Source organism: Montipora capricornis, chromosome 8, assembly GCF_036669925.1.
Source record: "Montipora capricornis isolate CH-2021 chromosome 8, ASM3666992v2, whole genome shotgun sequence".
Classification (NCBI taxonomy): domain Eukaryota; kingdom Metazoa; phylum Cnidaria; class Anthozoa; order Scleractinia; family Acroporidae; genus Montipora; species Montipora capricornis.
Genome location: NC_090890.1, coordinates 37,561,983 through 37,579,482, shown reverse-complemented (window position 1 = coordinate 37,579,482; position 17,500 = coordinate 37,561,983). Strand labels below are relative to the sequence as shown.

The 17,500-nt window shown below is 41.0% G+C and overlaps 1 protein-coding gene across 1 annotated transcript in view; it reads left to right on the top strand.

Moving 5' to 3' along the window:
* LOC138014452 (uncharacterized) overlaps nt 1-17,500 on the top strand; it is a 77,245-nt gene that overhangs the window by 53,074 nt on the left and 6,671 nt on the right. Inside the window, 15 exon segments of the mRNA XM_068861526.1 lie at nt 795-1,175; nt 1,472-1,582; nt 2,649-2,768; nt 3,078-3,458; nt 3,759-3,869; nt 4,938-5,057; nt 5,731-6,111; nt 6,408-6,518; nt 7,359-7,478; nt 8,286-8,666; nt 9,938-10,054; nt 10,866-11,249; nt 12,368-12,795; nt 14,203-14,365; nt 16,710-16,956. Coding sequence (XP_068717627.1) covers nt 795-1,175; nt 1,472-1,582; nt 2,649-2,768; nt 3,078-3,458; nt 3,759-3,869; nt 4,938-5,057; nt 5,731-6,111; nt 6,408-6,518; nt 7,359-7,478; nt 8,286-8,666; nt 9,938-10,054; nt 10,866-11,249; nt 12,368-12,795; nt 14,203-14,365; nt 16,710-16,956 — 3,556 coding nt within the window.

Here is a 17,500-nt window from a genome sequence, read left to right as displayed (position 1 = left end):
TAACTTGTGTTTCTTGACTATTTTTTTAATTGTGACAAATGGTTTTAAACACCTCGGAGTTTGGAGGAACATCCGGAAACATTTATCCCGTCATATAACACCTTTTTACTGACGACGATAAAGGCACGTGGCGTACGAATGCTTTTCCTCTAACTTTAACTCTGATTTTCACTTAAGATCTACAATCAGGATACAAAGACGAATTAACTTGTTTTTAATTAGCCTTTTGTGACCTAATAGAAGGTTTTAGGCCCGTTTCAAATCTAATGCAAATTAGCGAAAACAATAGATTGTTCTCATTTGCATTAGATTAGGCACATGTAAAATGCGGCGTTTGAAAACGGGCCTTAATGATCAAAACGCTTCCAAATTTGCCTTTGTTGTTGATGCTTTATTCAGAGACATTCATCCAATCAAGTGACTTTGTTTTGCTGACGACGATGAAAGCACGTGCCGCGACTCATGGGTCTCTAACGAAAAAACTTAAACTCGCATTTTTTTTGTTCTATTCTGGTGGCCGCGATCGCAACATAAGACTATTCGTAATAGGAAAGATATCTGTTTTCAAGTATCAAGTTTTGTAAATCCGAAATGTGCGAAGCACGGGAACAATATAACCTTAGGGCAGCCAATGACAAACAAATTACCAAAGGCAAAAAATTGTATGCATGCTTTTAGTCTCGAATCGCGCATGTTTTTTCTTAGAACTTCCAAATGGCTTATCCTTTAAACCCGTCAATGTTGTTTCCCTCTTCTCGTCAACTGTTCTTTTAATTACGTTAATTCTTTAACAGCACCAGTCGAATGCTCTAGCTACACTACACTCAATACTGCTGATCGTGCATCGAAACCAAGTAACAACATATTGAAGTGTGACCGCAACGACCTTTCCTCCGTCCCCAAGTGGTATCGTTTCTCAGGGGCCGCTGGCACCAAAATGCCCACATCATCAGTGCCAATTAATCACTGTGGTACGCGTGCGCCTGGTTGGATGAATGGTCAACACCCCAGCAAGAATGATGGCCCTGTCTCGCGAAAAGTTTGTTTTCATTGGAGCAACAACGTTTGTCGCTGGAGTATTCAGATAACTGTTCGCAGTTGTGGTTCCTTCTTTGTGTACAAACTGCCACGAACAAATTACTGTTCGCTTCGTTATTGTGGGGATAACGGTTATAGTAAGTTGAATTGTCTGTCATTAAAGTTGTTGACTGTAATTCCCAGTTTGTTAGGGATTATGCGGTGACCCCATTAGACTGAATGTCATTGAATGGTCAAGCGAGAATTTCACCAAAATCGTACCACACACGCGACGAAGCGGCTGAGCTAACTTCATCACGAGGTTCTTTGATCAGTTCTTTTCTCCACGTGTTCTGCGGGATTAAAGCGAAGCTGGTTGCAGGGAAAAATATGATTTATCGTTTTCGATCCAACACATTCGATTTCACCCGATATATATCTATCCTTTCAACAGACAAGTGTATGGTTAAAAACCCTTGTCAGAACAGTGGGACGTGCCAACCCGACGGCAATGGTTACAAGTGTAAATGCTCTCCTGGATTTACAGGAAATAACTGTGAACAAGGTAAATATTTTTGATTGTAGAACGAGATGTTACTCTGGCGGAAAGAAAATGGCAAACATCAGAATCGATTGCGTGAAATATTTTAAAAGAACACCTTAAAGCGTGTTAGACGAGTGAACCTTGACTTATGCACATTTCACACCTACATTTTTGCTTATATACTTGCCGCTCATATTGTATCAGTTTCTTTACAATTGATAATAGGGTGCTTAAGGAAGGACGGACGACTGCATTTTACACTTTTGTGACTTAGTTATAGCCGTTGTCATCCTAAAAACGACGCAAAATGAGCAACTTTGAGGTGACGAGGAGGAAGTTAGTACCTGACGATAAATTTTCATAAGTCTCTCTGAAGATCCACACCTTTTATATTAATCTTATTCGATTCCTGGAACGTTGATTTCACCCTTTTCACTCCAAACAAGTTGGAGTAATTGCGAAATTATTGCAATGACGTGAAATAATATATTTAGACAGTTCTCGTAGCTGTGGTTGTCGCGTTGCTTCAGCTCCCAATTCAAACTAAGTAAAACGGAAATTATGGTGCAACTATAAACGGTGATCATGATGTAATTTGTTCGTGAGAAACATGATGTGTATATTTCTTGGAAACGGCTCAAGCAAAAGAAATCGCAGAGCTTTGAAGGCTTTTTTTAAAAATTGTTTTAGCGTTAACAATGACTTGTTTTTGGTTCGTCCAATTCCCCTTAAAAAGAGATTCTATATAACGTGAGGAACTTAAGGTAGCGTTTATGCAAAGGCCAAGTATAGTATTTAACTGCTGGGTGGATCCAAAAATATTGTAAGAAATTCAGAGAGGCTATCTATAGCAAGGGATGATTAACCTTTTTGTTGTGTTTATAATTGGCCACCTCGGAAAATACCATAATACTCTTTGTTTGTCCCCACAAATTTTGCCTAAGCATTGTTTTTGTTTTCTCTTGGGACCATTGTAAGTCCCAAGAGAAACTGGAAACAATGCTTATGCAAAATTTTAAGGAGACAAACAATGAGTATTATGGTATTTTCCGAAGTGGCCTATCACCCCTTTCTGTGTTTGTGGTAGATGTGAACGAATGTTTGCCCATTAATCCTTGCAAGAATGGCGGTGTCTGTAAGAATACCAAAGGAAGCTATCAGTGCACCTGTGTTGGGCGATTTTATGGTGGCAAGAATTGCGATCAAGGTAATCTCAACTACGTCAAATAAGATCAGGAGACTATTCAACGAAGGGCTGTTTTTCACTACAGACTTGCAACCAGCATATACATATCATGTTTTGTAAATCCGAAATGTGCAAAGCACGAGAACAATAGAACCTTAGGGCAGCCAATTACAAACAAATTACCAAAGGCAAAAAATTGTATGCATGCTTTTAGTCTCGAATCGCGCCTGTGTTTTCTTAGAACTTCCAAATGGCTCATCCTTTTAACCCGTCAATGTTGTTTCTTTCTTCTCGTCAACTGTTCTTTCAATTACGTTAATTCTTTAACAGCACCAGTCGAATGCTCTAGCTACGCTACACTCAATACTGCTGATCGTGCATCGAAACCAAGTAACAACATATTGAAGTGTGACCGCAACGACCTTTCCTCCGTCCCCAAGTGGTATCGTTTCTCCGGGGCCGCTGGCACCAAAATGCCCACATCATCAGTGCCAATCAATCACTGTGGTACGCGTGCGCCTGGTTGGATGAATGGTCAACACCCCAGCAAGAATGATGGCCCTGTCTCGCGAAAAGTTTGTTTTCATTGGAGCAACAATGTTTGTCGCTGGAGTATTCAGATAACTGTTCGCAGTTGTGGTTCCTTCTTTGTGTACAAACTGCCACGAACAAATTACTGTTCGCTTCGTTATTGTGGGGATAACGGCTATAGTAAGTTGAATTGTCTGTCATTAAAGTTGTTGACTGTAATTCCCAGTTTGTTAGGGATTATGCGGTGACCCCATTAGACTGAATGTCATTGAATGGTCAAGCGAGAATTTCACCAAAATCGTACCACACACGCGACGAAGCGGCTGAGCTAACTTCATCACGAGGTTCTTTGATCAGTTCTTTCCTCCACGTGTTCTGCGGGATTAAAGCAAAGCTGGTTGCAGGGAAAAATATGATTTATCGTTTTCGATCCAACCGGCGCATTCGATTTCACACGATACGTATCTATCCTTTCAACAGACAAGTGTATGGTTAAAAACCCTTGTCAGAACAGTGGGACGTGCCAACCCGACGGCAATGGTTACAAGTGTAAATGCTCTCCTGGATTTACAGGAAATAACTGTGAACAAGGTAAATATTTTTGATTGTAGAACGAGATGTTACTCTGGCGGAAAGAAAATGGCAAACATCAGAATCGATTGCGTGAAATATTTTAAAAGAACACCTTAAAGCGTGTTAGACGAGTGAACCTTGACTTATGCACATTTCACACCTACATTTTTGCTTATATACTTGCCGCTCATATTGTATCAGTTTCTTTACAATTGATAATAGGGTGCTTATTAAAGGAAGGACGGACGACTGCATTTTACACTTTTGTACCTTAGTTATAGCCGTTGTCGTCCTGACAACGACGCAAAATGACCAACTTTGAGGTGACGAGGAGGAAGCGAGTACCTGACGATAAATTTTCATAAGTCTCTCTGAAGATCCACACCTTTTATATTAATCTTATTCGATTCCTGGAACGTTGATTTCACCCTTTTCACTCCAAACAAGTTGGAGTAATTGCGAAATTATTGCAATGACGTGAAATAATATATTTAGACAGTTCTCTTAGCTGTGGTTGTCGCGTTGCTTCAGCTCCCAATTCAAACTAAGTAAAACGGAAATTATGGTGCAACTATAAACGGTGATCATGATGTAATTTGTTCGTGAGAAACATGATATGTATATTTCTTGGAAACGGCTAAAGCAAAAGAAATCGCAGAGCTTTGAAGACTTTTTTTAAAAATTGTTTTAGCGTTAACATTGACTTGTTTTTGGTTCGTCCAATTCCCCTTAAAAAGAGATTCTATATAACGTGAGGAACTTAAGGTAGCGTTTATGCAAAGGCCAAGTATAGTATTTAACTGCTGGGTGGATCCAAAAATATTGTAAGAAATTCAAAGGCTATCTATAGCGAGTGATGATTAACCTTTTTGTTGTGTTTATAATTGGCCACCTCGGAAAATACCATAATACTCTTTGTTTGTCCCCACAAATTTTGCCTAAGCAGTGCTTTTGTTTTCTCTTGGGACCATTGTAAGTCCCAAGAGAAACTGGAAACAATGCTTATGCAAAATTTTAAGGAGACAAAGGATGAGTATTATGGTATTTTCCGAAGTGGCTTATCACCCCTTTCTGTGTTTGTGGTAGATGTGAACGAATGTTTGCCCATTAATCCTTGCAAGAATGGCGGTGTTTGTAAGAATACCAAAGGAAGCTATCAGTGCACCTGTAATGGGCGATTTTATGGTGGCAAGAATTGCGATCAAGGTAAATCTCAACTAACGTCAAATAAGATCAGGACACTATTCAACGAAAGGCTGCTTTTTACTATAGAGACTTGCAACTAGTATACACAGGCGCATTAATTAACTTGTGTTTCTTGACAATTTTTTTAATTGTGACAAATGGTTTTAAACACCTCGGAGTTTGGAGGAACATGTGGAAACATTTATCCAGTCATATAACACCTTTTTGCTGACGAGGATAAAGGAACGTGGCGCACGAATGCTTTTCCTCTAACTTTAACTCTGGTTTTCAATTATGATCTACAATCAGGATACAAAAACGAATTAACTTGTTTTTAATTAGCTTTTTGTGACCTAATAGAAGGTTTTAGGCCCGTTTCAAACGTCGAACTTGACGTGTGCCAAATCTAATGCAAATAAGCGAAAACAATAGATTGTTCTCATTTGCATTAGATTAGGCACCTTTCAAGTATCATGTTTTGTAAATCCGAAATGTGCGAAGCACGAGAACAATAGAACCTTGGGGCAGCCAATGACAAACAAATTACCAAAGGCAAAAAATTGTATGCATGCTGTTGGTCTCGAATCGCGCCTGTGTTTTGTTAGAAATTCCAAATGGCTTATCCTTTTAACCCGTCAATGTTGTTTCTTTCTTCTCGTCAACTGTTCTTTCAATTACGTTAATTCTTTAACAGCACCAGTCGAATGCTCTAGCTACACTACACTCAATACTGCTGATCGTGCATCGAAACCAAGTAACAACATATTGAAGTGTGACCGCAACGACCTTTCCGCCGTCCCCAAGTGGTATCGTTTCTCAGGGGCCGCTGGCACCAAAATGCCCACATCATCAGTGCCAATTAATCACTGTGGTACGCGTGCGCCTGGTTGGATGAATGGTCAACACCCCAGCAAGAATGATGGCCCTGTCTCGCGAAAAGTTTGTTTTCATTGGAGCAACAATGTTTGTCGCTGGAGTATTCAGATAACTGTTCGCAGTTGTGGTTCCTTCTTTGTGTACAAACTGCCACGAACAAATTACTGTTCGCTTCGTTATTGTGGGGATAACGGTTATAGTAAGTTGAATTGTCTGTCATTAAAGTTTTTGACTGTAATTCCCAGTTTGTTAGGGATTATGCGGTGACCCCAGTAGACTGAATGTCATTGAATGGTCAAGCGAGAATTTCACCAAAATCGTACCACACACGCGACGAAGCGGCTGAGCTAACTTCATCACGAGGTTCTTTGATCAGTTCTTTCCTCCACGTGTTCTGCGGGATTAAGGCGAAGCTGGTTGCAGGGAAAAATATGATTTATCGTTTTCGATCCAACGCATTCGATTTCACACGATACATATCTATCCTTTCAACAGACAAGTGTATGGTTAAAAACCCTTGTCAGAACAGTGGGACGTGCCAACCCGACGGCGATGGTTACAAGTGTAAATGCTCTCCTGGATTTACAGGAAATAACTGTGAACAAGGTAAATAGTTTTGATTGTAGAATGAGATGTTTTTTTTGGTGGAAATAAAATGGTAAACATCAGAATCGATTGCCTGAGGTATTTTAAAAGAACACCTTAAAGTATGTTAGACTAATCAACCTTGACTTACGCACATTTCACATAGATCTACATTTTTGCGTATATACCTCCCGCTCATATTTGTTTTAATTTCTTTACAATTGATAGCAGAGTGCTTAAGAGCCGTTGTCGTCCTGACAACGACGCAAAATGACCAACTTTGAGGTGACGAGGAGGAGGCGAGTACCCGACGATCAATTTTCACATGTCTCTCCAAAGATCCACACCTTTTATACTAATCTTATTCCTGGAATATCGATTTCACCTTTTTCACTCCAAACAAGTTGGAGTAATTGCGAAATTATTGCAATGACGTGAAATAATATATTGAGACAGTTCTCCTAGCTGTGGTCGTTGCCTTGCTTCAGCTCCCAATTCAAAATGAGTAAAACGGAAATTATGGTGCAACTGTTAACGGGGATCGTGATATAATTTTCCCTTGAGAAAGATGATGTGCAGGTTTCTTGGAAACGGCTAAAGCAAAAGAAATCGGAGAGCTCTGAGGGGTTTTTTAAATTGTCAAATGAATGCGTTTTAGCGGTAACAATGAAGTGTTGTTGGTTCGTCGAATTCCCCATAAAAATAGATTGTATATAACGTGAGGAACGCGAGGTAGCGCTTATGCAAAGGCCAAGTATAGTATTTAACTGCTGGGTGGATCCAAAAATATTGGAAGAAATTCAGAGACACTATCTATAGCGAGTGATTAAAAATAATAACTCCTTTCTGTGTTTGTGGTAGATGTGAACGAATGTTTGCCGATTAATCCTTGCAAGAATGGCGGTGTTTGTAAGAATACCAAAGGAAGCTATCAGTGCACCTGTGTTGGGCGATTTTATGGTGGCAAGAATTGCGATCAAGGTAATCTCACCTACGTCAAATAAGATCAGGACATCAACGGAAGACCGCTTTTCAATCCAGACTTGCGACCAGGATATACAGGCGCATTAAGTTGTCTTTTCTTTTTTTTAGTATTTTGACAAATGGTTTTAAACCCCTCGAACTTTGGTGGAACATGCGGAAACTTTTATCCAATCATATAACATCGTTTTGTTGAGGACAATAAATTCACTGGCGCACGATTGCTTTTTCTCTAACTTTAATTCTGGTTTTCACTTAAGATCTACAATGAGACGAATGAGACGAATTAACTTGTTTTTAATTAGCTTTTTATGACCTTTTTGTGTCCTAATAGAAGGTTTTAATGATCAAAGCGCTTCGAAATTTTCGTTTGTTGTTGACTGTTTATTCAGAAACATTCATCCTATCAGGTGACTTTGTTTTGCTGATGACTGTGAAAGCACGTGCCACACGTATCGCACGATTTTTTGTGACGTCATGGGTCTTTAAAGAAAAAAAGGTTTAAACTCTCATTTTTTCGTTCTATCCTGGTGGCCGCGATCAGTCCTTAAGTAGTGGCCGCGATTGCAACATAATAGGAAAGATGTCTGTTTTCAAGTATCATTTTTTGTTAATCCGAAATGTGCGAAGCACGGGTGGAACAGAACCCTTTGTTTAGGTAGCCAATAAGAAACGAATAACCAAAGGCAGAAAATTGTATGCATGCTTTTAGTCCCTAATCGCGCATTTGGCTTTTGCTTTTAACCCATCAATGTTTTTTGCCTCTTCTCGTCAACTGTTCTTTCAATTACGTTAATTCTTTAACAGCACCAGTCGAATGCTCTAGCTACACCACACTCAATACTGCTGATCGTGCATCGAAACCAAGTAACAACATATTCAAGTGTGATCGCAACGACCTTTCCTCTGTCCCCAAGTGGTATCGTTTCTCAGGGGCCGCTGGCACCAAAATGCCCACATCATCAGTGCCAATCAATCACTGTGGTACGCGTGCGCCTGGTTGGATGAATGGTCAACACCCCAGCAAGAATGATGGCCCTGTCTCGCGAAAAGTTTGTTTTCACTGGAGCAACAATGTTTGTCGCTGGAGTATTCAGATAACTGTTCGCAGTTGTGGTTCCTTCTTTGTGTACAAACTGCCACGAACAAATTACTGTTCGCTTCGTTATTGTGGGGATAACGGCCATAGTAAGTTGCATTGGCTTTCACTGAATTTGTCGACTGACCAGTTTGTAAGGGATTAATTGGTGGCCCCAGTATACCGATTCTAAAACGTCATTGAATGGTGACCATTTTTGCGGTCGAGAAAAGGGCCCTATTCCTTGTGTGATTGGGACTTGCGATTTTACTGGATTACACCTGGCCTGGCTCTCCAGATTCTCACAATGGTCGCTTTCGATGAGGAATTTTCCTAACCAGTCAAAAACTATAATCTGACCAAAATCTTCCTGCACACAAGCTAACAGCCTCGCGACGTGCTTTGCGCAGGTGTTTCCTCCACGTCTGCTACGGGCTTAAAGCCAAGCTGGTTAACCCAAATATATGATTTGTACTTAAAATTCTGGCCACTACATTCGAATTCACACAATACATAATTAGCCCTTCAACAGACACATGCATGGCTAGAAACCCTTGTCAGAACGGTGGGACCTGCGAACCCAACGGCAATGGTTACAAGTGTAAATGCACTCCTGGATTTAAGGGCAATAACTGTGAACAAGGTAACTATTTTTCGATCGTAGAATGAGATGTTAAGTTGGCCAAGGTAAAAACGTAACAACAAAGTCTATTGGGTGGAATACTTTAAGGCACACCTTAGAGAATATAAGAGCAGTGGACCTTTGAGAGCACTTGAGCGTACCCGCAAAAACTGCCGAGCAAATTTTGGGTTCCTAATTTTCGGAATGCTTTTAACCCGAAAGAAAAGACCAAAAACTGATACCCACAAATATCAGTAACTGTACGCCTCTGTTTATTTTCACAAAATTAAGTATGGAAGATTTATTCACACGTCCTTGTTGGATAGGAAATGATCATAGCCAACTCGGGCTTCACGCCTCGTTGGCTATCTATCATCTCGTATCCAACGCGCGCTCGTGGAATAATTGTTTATTCCTAAACTTTCGACCTCGGATACTGCTTTTCTAGCTTTCTGATTGGTTCACCTAATCTCGGTTATCAGCTCATGCAGTCATATACCGTATGACTTGATATGGAAACTGATTGCGTCAAGTGTTGCCAAGCTGGAACTGATTGGCTTAAATTTCCAAGTGTCCAAGCGTTCAGAATTTAATTTAGTTTGGAACGCGTTCATCTCATATCAAATACGCGCTCATGGAATAATTGTTAAATAGACTGGTGTTCTTTTCTGGAGTTGGTGAAATGTAAATTTGCAGCAATGCAAAGAAATAGCATTAAATCTATTATTTTCCAATTGCAATTACTTTCTTTTTTCGTAGATGTGGACGAGTGCGCAACTGTAAAGCCCTGCAAGAACGGTGGCCAATGTCGTAACACAAGGGGAGGATACACTTGCGTATGCGCTTCGGGTTTTGTCGGCAAAAACTGCGAACAGAGTAAGAATAATGATACTTTTTGTTACACAAATTGATTTTTTTGTGAACACTTGGTTTTCAAACACTGTTGGAACATTTATGCATGATATTCTATACGAAATGTTCAATTCCAAAACAATGCGAATGCGGTGCTCTACAAACTGAGCTTTGAAGCCACTCAGTTGGCAGCAGGTCAATTTGTTAGGCTCATGTGTTTCCCGTGGAAGGACTCGATAAAAATAAGTTATGTATTTGAAGCTAAGTGCGGGTTTTAGACGGAAGTTAGAAGTGATCCTCGCACTTTACTTGACAATTTAGGAAAAATTATTACCATTTGTCATTTTTATTATCAGAGAACCACACTCTTCAGTATGGTCCTGCTGAATTTAGAATTTTGTTGTTACTTCAGTATTTAAGATATATTATCGTTGTCGATAAGAGTACAGACAACACTGAACCACTTTCGATTTGTTTTTTTGTTACCACAATATTCAACGCCAAAGAAAGTTTTTATTTCAAGAGCGTGACCAAAATCATAACTCAAAGAAAAAGCAAGCGTTGTCGATAACTTTCTCGCAATATGATTGGTTTATTTTCCAAAATGAGCGTTCCTGGTTGGCTATTACATTGCGTGACGAATTGACGCAAGCATGACGCGAGCAGCGTTGTCTAGACTCTTATCGGCAACGGCAAATTAGCCAATCAGATTGCGAGATTACAAGCAATTGTGGTAAAAAGTTGTTTTTCCTGTCAGTTCTATTGCTCTCGCTGATAAATTGGACTGCTAATAACACGGATTTAAGATAAGTCTTGATGCATCCATTTGTTGCAGTTTTCGTTCCGCCAGAATGCAAATCTTATGAGGTGATTAGCGACAAGACTCGTTCAAAGGACTTCAGTGGTGGGCGTGCATACTGTGATCGGGATGATCTTCGTACAGCTGGCAAGTGGCACCGCTTCATGGGGGATGCTGGCACGGCAATGCCCACATCTTGTGTGCCGACCAAACGTTGTGGTACGCATGCGCCTGGCTGGCTGCAAAATGGTCACCCTTCAGTAGAACAGGGTGCTGTGACACGGAAGGTGTGTTTCCATTGGTCGAACAACTGCTGTAAATGGAGTGTTAACATAAAGATCAGAAATTGCGGCGACTTTTACGTTTATCAATTGCCAAAGACTCGTCTCTGTCATCTTCGTTATTGTGCAGAGAAACAAGGTAAAGTCTCTCCAATATCCACCTCTTTTTAATAACAACAACAACAACAACAACAACAATAATAATAATAATCGTAAATGGTTTGAACGCAGGAGTCATATCATAATTTATTAAAGTACGATCGTGACATTGACATTGAGATGACATTGACTTACGTTTCGACAACCTGAGCAGAAGTCATCTGTTCTCTTGACTCTGAAGATGACTTCCGCTCAGGTTGTCGAGACGTCAGTCAATGTCATCTCAAACAGTCCTTCTCAGGACTACACTCACCCGAACGACCGTACTTTACTAAATAGTAATAATAATCTGCTTTTTCAGCGCCCTCTTGAATTACGTCATGGGGGCATTGATACGTCACATGCGCAAATGACAATCGCGCACATAATGATTGTTTGTCCTTATAAGATTGTTTCTTTCCCTACCTTTGTCCTTTGCTTTTCAAAGCGACTGTCGAACGCACTTCAGTACTCCGAGATTTCTTCTAGTTACGTGTAAGGTTATAGCGAACGCAAATCTCTATCAATTGATGAGGCTACAATTCAACTTATAGAAGGTCAAATCAAATCAAATGTTGACTTTGGATGAGTGGGGGAAGCCGGAGTATCCGGAGAAAATCTCCTCGGAGCAGAGTGGACTGAGAACCAACAAACGCAACCCACATATGGCCTCGAGTCCGGGAATTAATCCTTGGCCAACGTACTCTCACAACTGCAGATCTGAAACTTTTCGGTTGTATTTTGGCAAGCATAAATTTCATTTTATCTTCAAACCGAGGCGGTTTCGAGGATTTAGCTTGTTCTTTTCTGTCCTATAAATCTGTCGAAAGAACAGCTTTCTGAAGTAAGCGGAAATGTAGTAGTTTCACAATTGGCATCTTGCGCTAGGAAAGCTTTTGGGACTTTTGAAAAACGGGCCCCTGCTTCCAAGAGTTGGTTCTTTGTACAATGTTTGGGTGTTAATGGAACTCATTTTCTCATTTTGTTGTTTTAAAAAACCTCATCTCATCCCACTGTTTCTTCCATTCGAAAATTGCGGCCATTCCAAAATTGCTGCGTTAATCAATCGCACACTCAGAGGTAATTTGAAAAGGAATTTTTGGTCTTTTTATCTTTCAGAACCCGGTGTACCCGCATCCTGCAAGCGACCACTGGATATCGGTGTAATCATTGACCGGTCCGGCTCAATCGGGGCAGCAAACTTCGGGAAGGCCAAAAACTTCGTCATTTCTCTTGTACAGAAGCTCCCAATCTCCTCGCGCGGAACTCGCCTGGGTATCATTCCCTACAACTCCAGAGCTCAAGTGAGCGTCAGGTTTTCCGACGTACAGCACCAGACGCCAGATGCGATGGCGAGGCTCATAAGAGGAATTCCATACACTTCTGGCAATACGCGCACTGATGTAGCTATTGAACTGGCCAATAGTCAGCTGTTCAGCAGCTCGGGAGGAGACCGCACGGATAAAGACAACGTGCTAATTGTCATGACGGATGGGAAGACCAACCACGGCAGCAAACCCTATAAAACGGTACTGGCTCCGTTAAAGGTGAGTTTGAAACGAGCTTCATAGACCTTAAGCTAGCTGGCTTAGTTGGTTGAGTATCGGACTTCTGTGCGGGAGGTCGCGGGATCAAAACTCCGCCCGGACCAACACTCGGGGTCTTAAAATAACTGAGGGGAAAGGGCCTCCTTTGTAATGATATCTGCAAATGGTTGGCCTCTCCAGTCTTCTACGATAAACCATAGACGCTGTCTCGCAATCCTTTAATGTCCATAACCATGTGGGGCGTAAAAGAGCCCACACACTAGTTGCATAGACATGAGGCATGGAGTTCCCGTTGTTGTGGACTGTCTTTTGTAATAGTCTTTTCTCTGTTACGCTCATGCACTGGCCATGTGGAGGTCGCCCTTTGTAAAGGACTCCGTGCCCTGTTGTTGACTCTCCATGGGCGTTGTCCTTAATGTATAAATGAATATAGTCACTGGACGTGAACCTCCTCTGTGGATCTGTGGATACGATGTCCCTGTATGCGTTAATAATCTGTCGTTGTATTTTTGCGGGAGGGCCGGTTTGGTGTCACGAGAAGAACCATTGAGGCGCCTTAATCTGAAATAGGATAAAGGAGGAATGTGGTTTGTTTCAGGCAGTTCTTTGCACGTGCTCAAATGTCTTCATTTAATGCGAAAGGAGGTTCCATATTTCTGAAAAATCCGCATCGATTTTTATACAGCTTGGTAATTACACATATACCAATCAACTACGTTTTTTTGTTCGAATAGAGAATAAAAAAAAGCCCATATTTGCTTGGCATTGCCGAAGTAGTTCATTCAATGGGAACCCTAAAATTTGGTTTTAACAGACGTCATGATAAAGATACCGTATTAAGCTTCAAAGAAAAATTTGCGAGCTCAGTGACGTTTCGAGAGTTAGCCCTTCACAGGAGAGAACAGTGGAATCTTTTAATTATTTTATTTTTTGCGTCGTTAGTACAACGCTATCGTTTTCTAAACACTCAGCCAAGAATAAAGTACTGAATATTGAAAGTGCGTTGCACAATGAGCTACCTCTGAAAATTTGAACGCGATATATCAGATAATCTCTGATCAATGATGCTTTGAAAATTTGAGTTTTTCACGAAGATGGTATCGTATCATAAACGCTTTTGCCACAGAAGTATTCGTCAGTTGTAATGGCTAATAACTGGCTCGTTATCAAAGCTAAAGGGCTTCAAAATGGAGGTTTATCTTAGTTTAACAAGTTCTTTTTAGAGTTATCTTAAATGCAAGGACCATCTTAATACACACTCAACTGTCTTCGTGATGAGATAGTTCTGTGATTCTATAGGGCCTCGGAATTTTTGGTTAAGAACTTTACTTCTGGATTACGGTTTTGATCAAAGTCTTGTTTTTGTTCTTGTTTTTGTTTTTGTTTTTGTTTTTTGATCTATGGCAGGTTAAAGGTGTGAGACTAATAGCGGTTGGTGTGGGATCACGTGTGGACGATGCTGAATTGGTAGAGATCGCTGATGGCAAACGCGAGAACGTAGTTCATGTGGACAAATTTGACGAACTGGTTGGAAACGAAAACAACGTGTTGTATGCGTCGTGTGAACCAGGTAAAAAATCACAGGAATTTGAAAAAGGAAGGTTATTTGGACGGGAGAAAATGAGCCGATGCGTGCGACCATGCAAATCGTTGCGTTAGAATTGATGAGAAGGGTTACGTTTTCACAAACGTTTGCCGTAAGGAACTGAAATCGCCACAGAGATATCTGTTAGAATGGAATTTTAAGTGTCATCTTTCTTCCCGTATAGTCCGCTTGAGCATTAGCCCTAGCAATGGAAACTAGGCCCCACAAGGACAGAAAAACTCTAAAAGAGGTTGGAAATTGTTGATCCACCACCTCCGGATTTGATTACAATAATTGCTTCACCAACAAAGCTACCAAGTCAGACGGAAGACAGCCGTGGATATTCGAATTGTTATTTCACTGCCATGAACATGCACATGTAACGACAAGGGTATACGTTTTTGCAAACGTTGGTCCTGTAGCACTTATATTTGTATGGTGTATTGGTATTCCCATGTAAGGATCCATCTTGCCGCAGTTGTTCAAAGGTCAGATAACTTTATCCAGTGGATAAGTCACTTTATTATATGGCAAGCAATTCTCAGGCTAATCGGAGCAGTCTTATTGGCTGGTTTTCGGTCGGGATTTTACCGTACGGACTATTACCAAGGAAACGGTCCGTCTTCGTATTTTTCCTTTCTCTTGGGAAATTCAAGTTGGGCGAAACACAAAAAGTCTTAAAAAGCCCAATTTAATTTTTTCATCACAGTACAATTATAGCAAGGGGAAGTTAGTTCTACATGTAAAAGGTTACCGTTCAAAGTGGGCTGATGGAAGACGAAGTTTATGAGCATTCACCAAGCGGAGAAGTGTGTGCGATCGCGCAAAGAAACGACACCATATAATAAACAACTTACTAACCTCAATTGCTTGGGACATTGGCCCTCGATCGTTTTTGTTTGTTATAATGTACTCCTTCTCATTAGGACATCCGTGCCGGCGCGTGTTCACACCGGCTTTTGCACAAGAGCGATGATTTCACTGATTCTAATACGAAATCCCGCAACAGCGTCAACGACGTACGAACAACCATTTACTTGACCTCTCGGTGGACTGGAACGGGTAGCGCATGCGTAAATTTCGTCAATCCATTCACGCATGTATTTAATCAACGTCAAGTGCGCCTTCATGTAAACACGATATAAAATCATGTAGTCATCTCGGTATGGTACTCGCTCCGGGACGAGTTTTTTCAGGTAAACAGCCCCTTACTTGCAAATTTCCATTGGCGTGAAATAACATTTCGAATACCCACGACTTGCTCCTGTCTGATCTTGTAGGTCGGTGTTTTTCTCTTGTACCCTTCTTTCAAGTGAGGAGATGAATGTTTATATGCGCCACATTAATCTTTCAAAGTATATCGTTTATCTTTAAGAAGTTACTTATAATATCTCAAATCATTTTTAGAACATTTTCCCTCATATGTACAAGGCATTTGTTTGTGTAATTCTTGTCAATTGTCAAGTTCTGTTTATTTTGTTTTGAGAGCCAGCAAATGTTGTTGTGGTGTAAGTGGGCCGCCTAGACTAATATCGGTGCTTACTGTATCCTACCATGGTCTTGTTTGTACACGATTTGTTTGTCTATAAAGTGAATTGTGGTGTGGGCTCATTTTCGGCTTGGGCCATTTTCAGGCGTCTGACACTCCGATGGACTTCATGGGAATAACGATAGCTAATATAGATATCTCTTGTGTTTACAATGCAATGCAATCGCCTTTTTGCACATAATTTGTTCCAAGTCAATCATGGCTAATTCAAGTGACTGCCGCCTTTGGCTCAGTTGGTTGAGTATTGGGCCATTACATGTACCAGACGTCATAGGGTCAAGACACCCTGTCCGGACCAACACTCAGGGTATTTGAATATTCGAGGCGAAAGTGCTACCGTTGTAATGACATCTGCAAAAGGTTAGCCTCTCGTGTCTTCTTGGATAAGGACGATAAACCGTAGGCCCCGTCTGACAACTCGTCCACGTCCATATAACCCTGTTGGACGTAAAAGAACCCACACACTATTCGCAAAGATGTAGAGCATGTAGTTCCCGGTGTTGTGGTCTGTCTTCGGTGGTGTTCGTATCCGGGTTGGGAGGCTAAATGCTCGGAGATACTAGCTACACCAAGCTACTCTAAAATCCGAGGGTACTGTAGAGATATGATGATGAAGAAGTCCTTTGTGGGGGCGAACCGCGAGTTTGTCAAATCATTTGAAATTCCAATCTTGTCCATTTGCCCCCACAAAGGACTGTAACTGTCCAGGAATCACAAGGAACTTACCATAAGCGAAATAGGCCAGCTATCATCCTCACTCAGATCAAAAATCTTTCTCAGACTCTCCCACCCCACCCTGTACACAAGCCATGGATGTTGGTGTTATCATGGATCGTTCAGGGTCTGTCGGCTCCGTCAATTTCAAGAAGTCAAGGACCTTCGTCCGCACCCTGGTACACAGATTCCAAATTTCATCCCGGGGGACTCGCGTTGGAATTATTGCTTACAATGCGCAGGCGCAGTGTGTGGTCAGATTTGCAGATGTCAACTCTCAGACGCCATCTGCAATGACCAGCATCATCAACAGGTATCAGTCTTTCTAGGGTACTAGTTACCTCTGAAATTTTGCATATTGTCAGGTTATGGTTTGGAACGCTCTCTCCTTTTAATCTAACTCTGTAGTTTACTAAAAAATACTATAGACGAAAGAGAGAAATGGTCCGCGCACTTATCAAGGCCCGGTTGTTCAAAAGCCGATTAACGCTAATCCGATCCCAGGTTAAAATTTAACCAAGGAGTTAATTTCTCTATTTCTAAATGCTGTTGAAGGATGATATTCGGCAAAACTTTACATTAGAAGTCAATCTTATACAACAAAAATAAGCAAAAGAAACTTTCACCAAAAAGTTTAAAACATGAAACAAAAGTTTACGCTAATCCTGGATTAAGTTAATCCGCTTTCGAACAATCGGGCCCTGGACAATTTAAGGAACTGCCCGGCTCTTTTAGACACCGGAAAAATTCTTGTGTCTCCAACGGGATTGCATTGCACCGGCATCGCGGAGGACATCGATAAAGAAAAAAATGACGGCCTTTCGAAGTCACCTTGACTTCGCAATTCATTTTCAGGT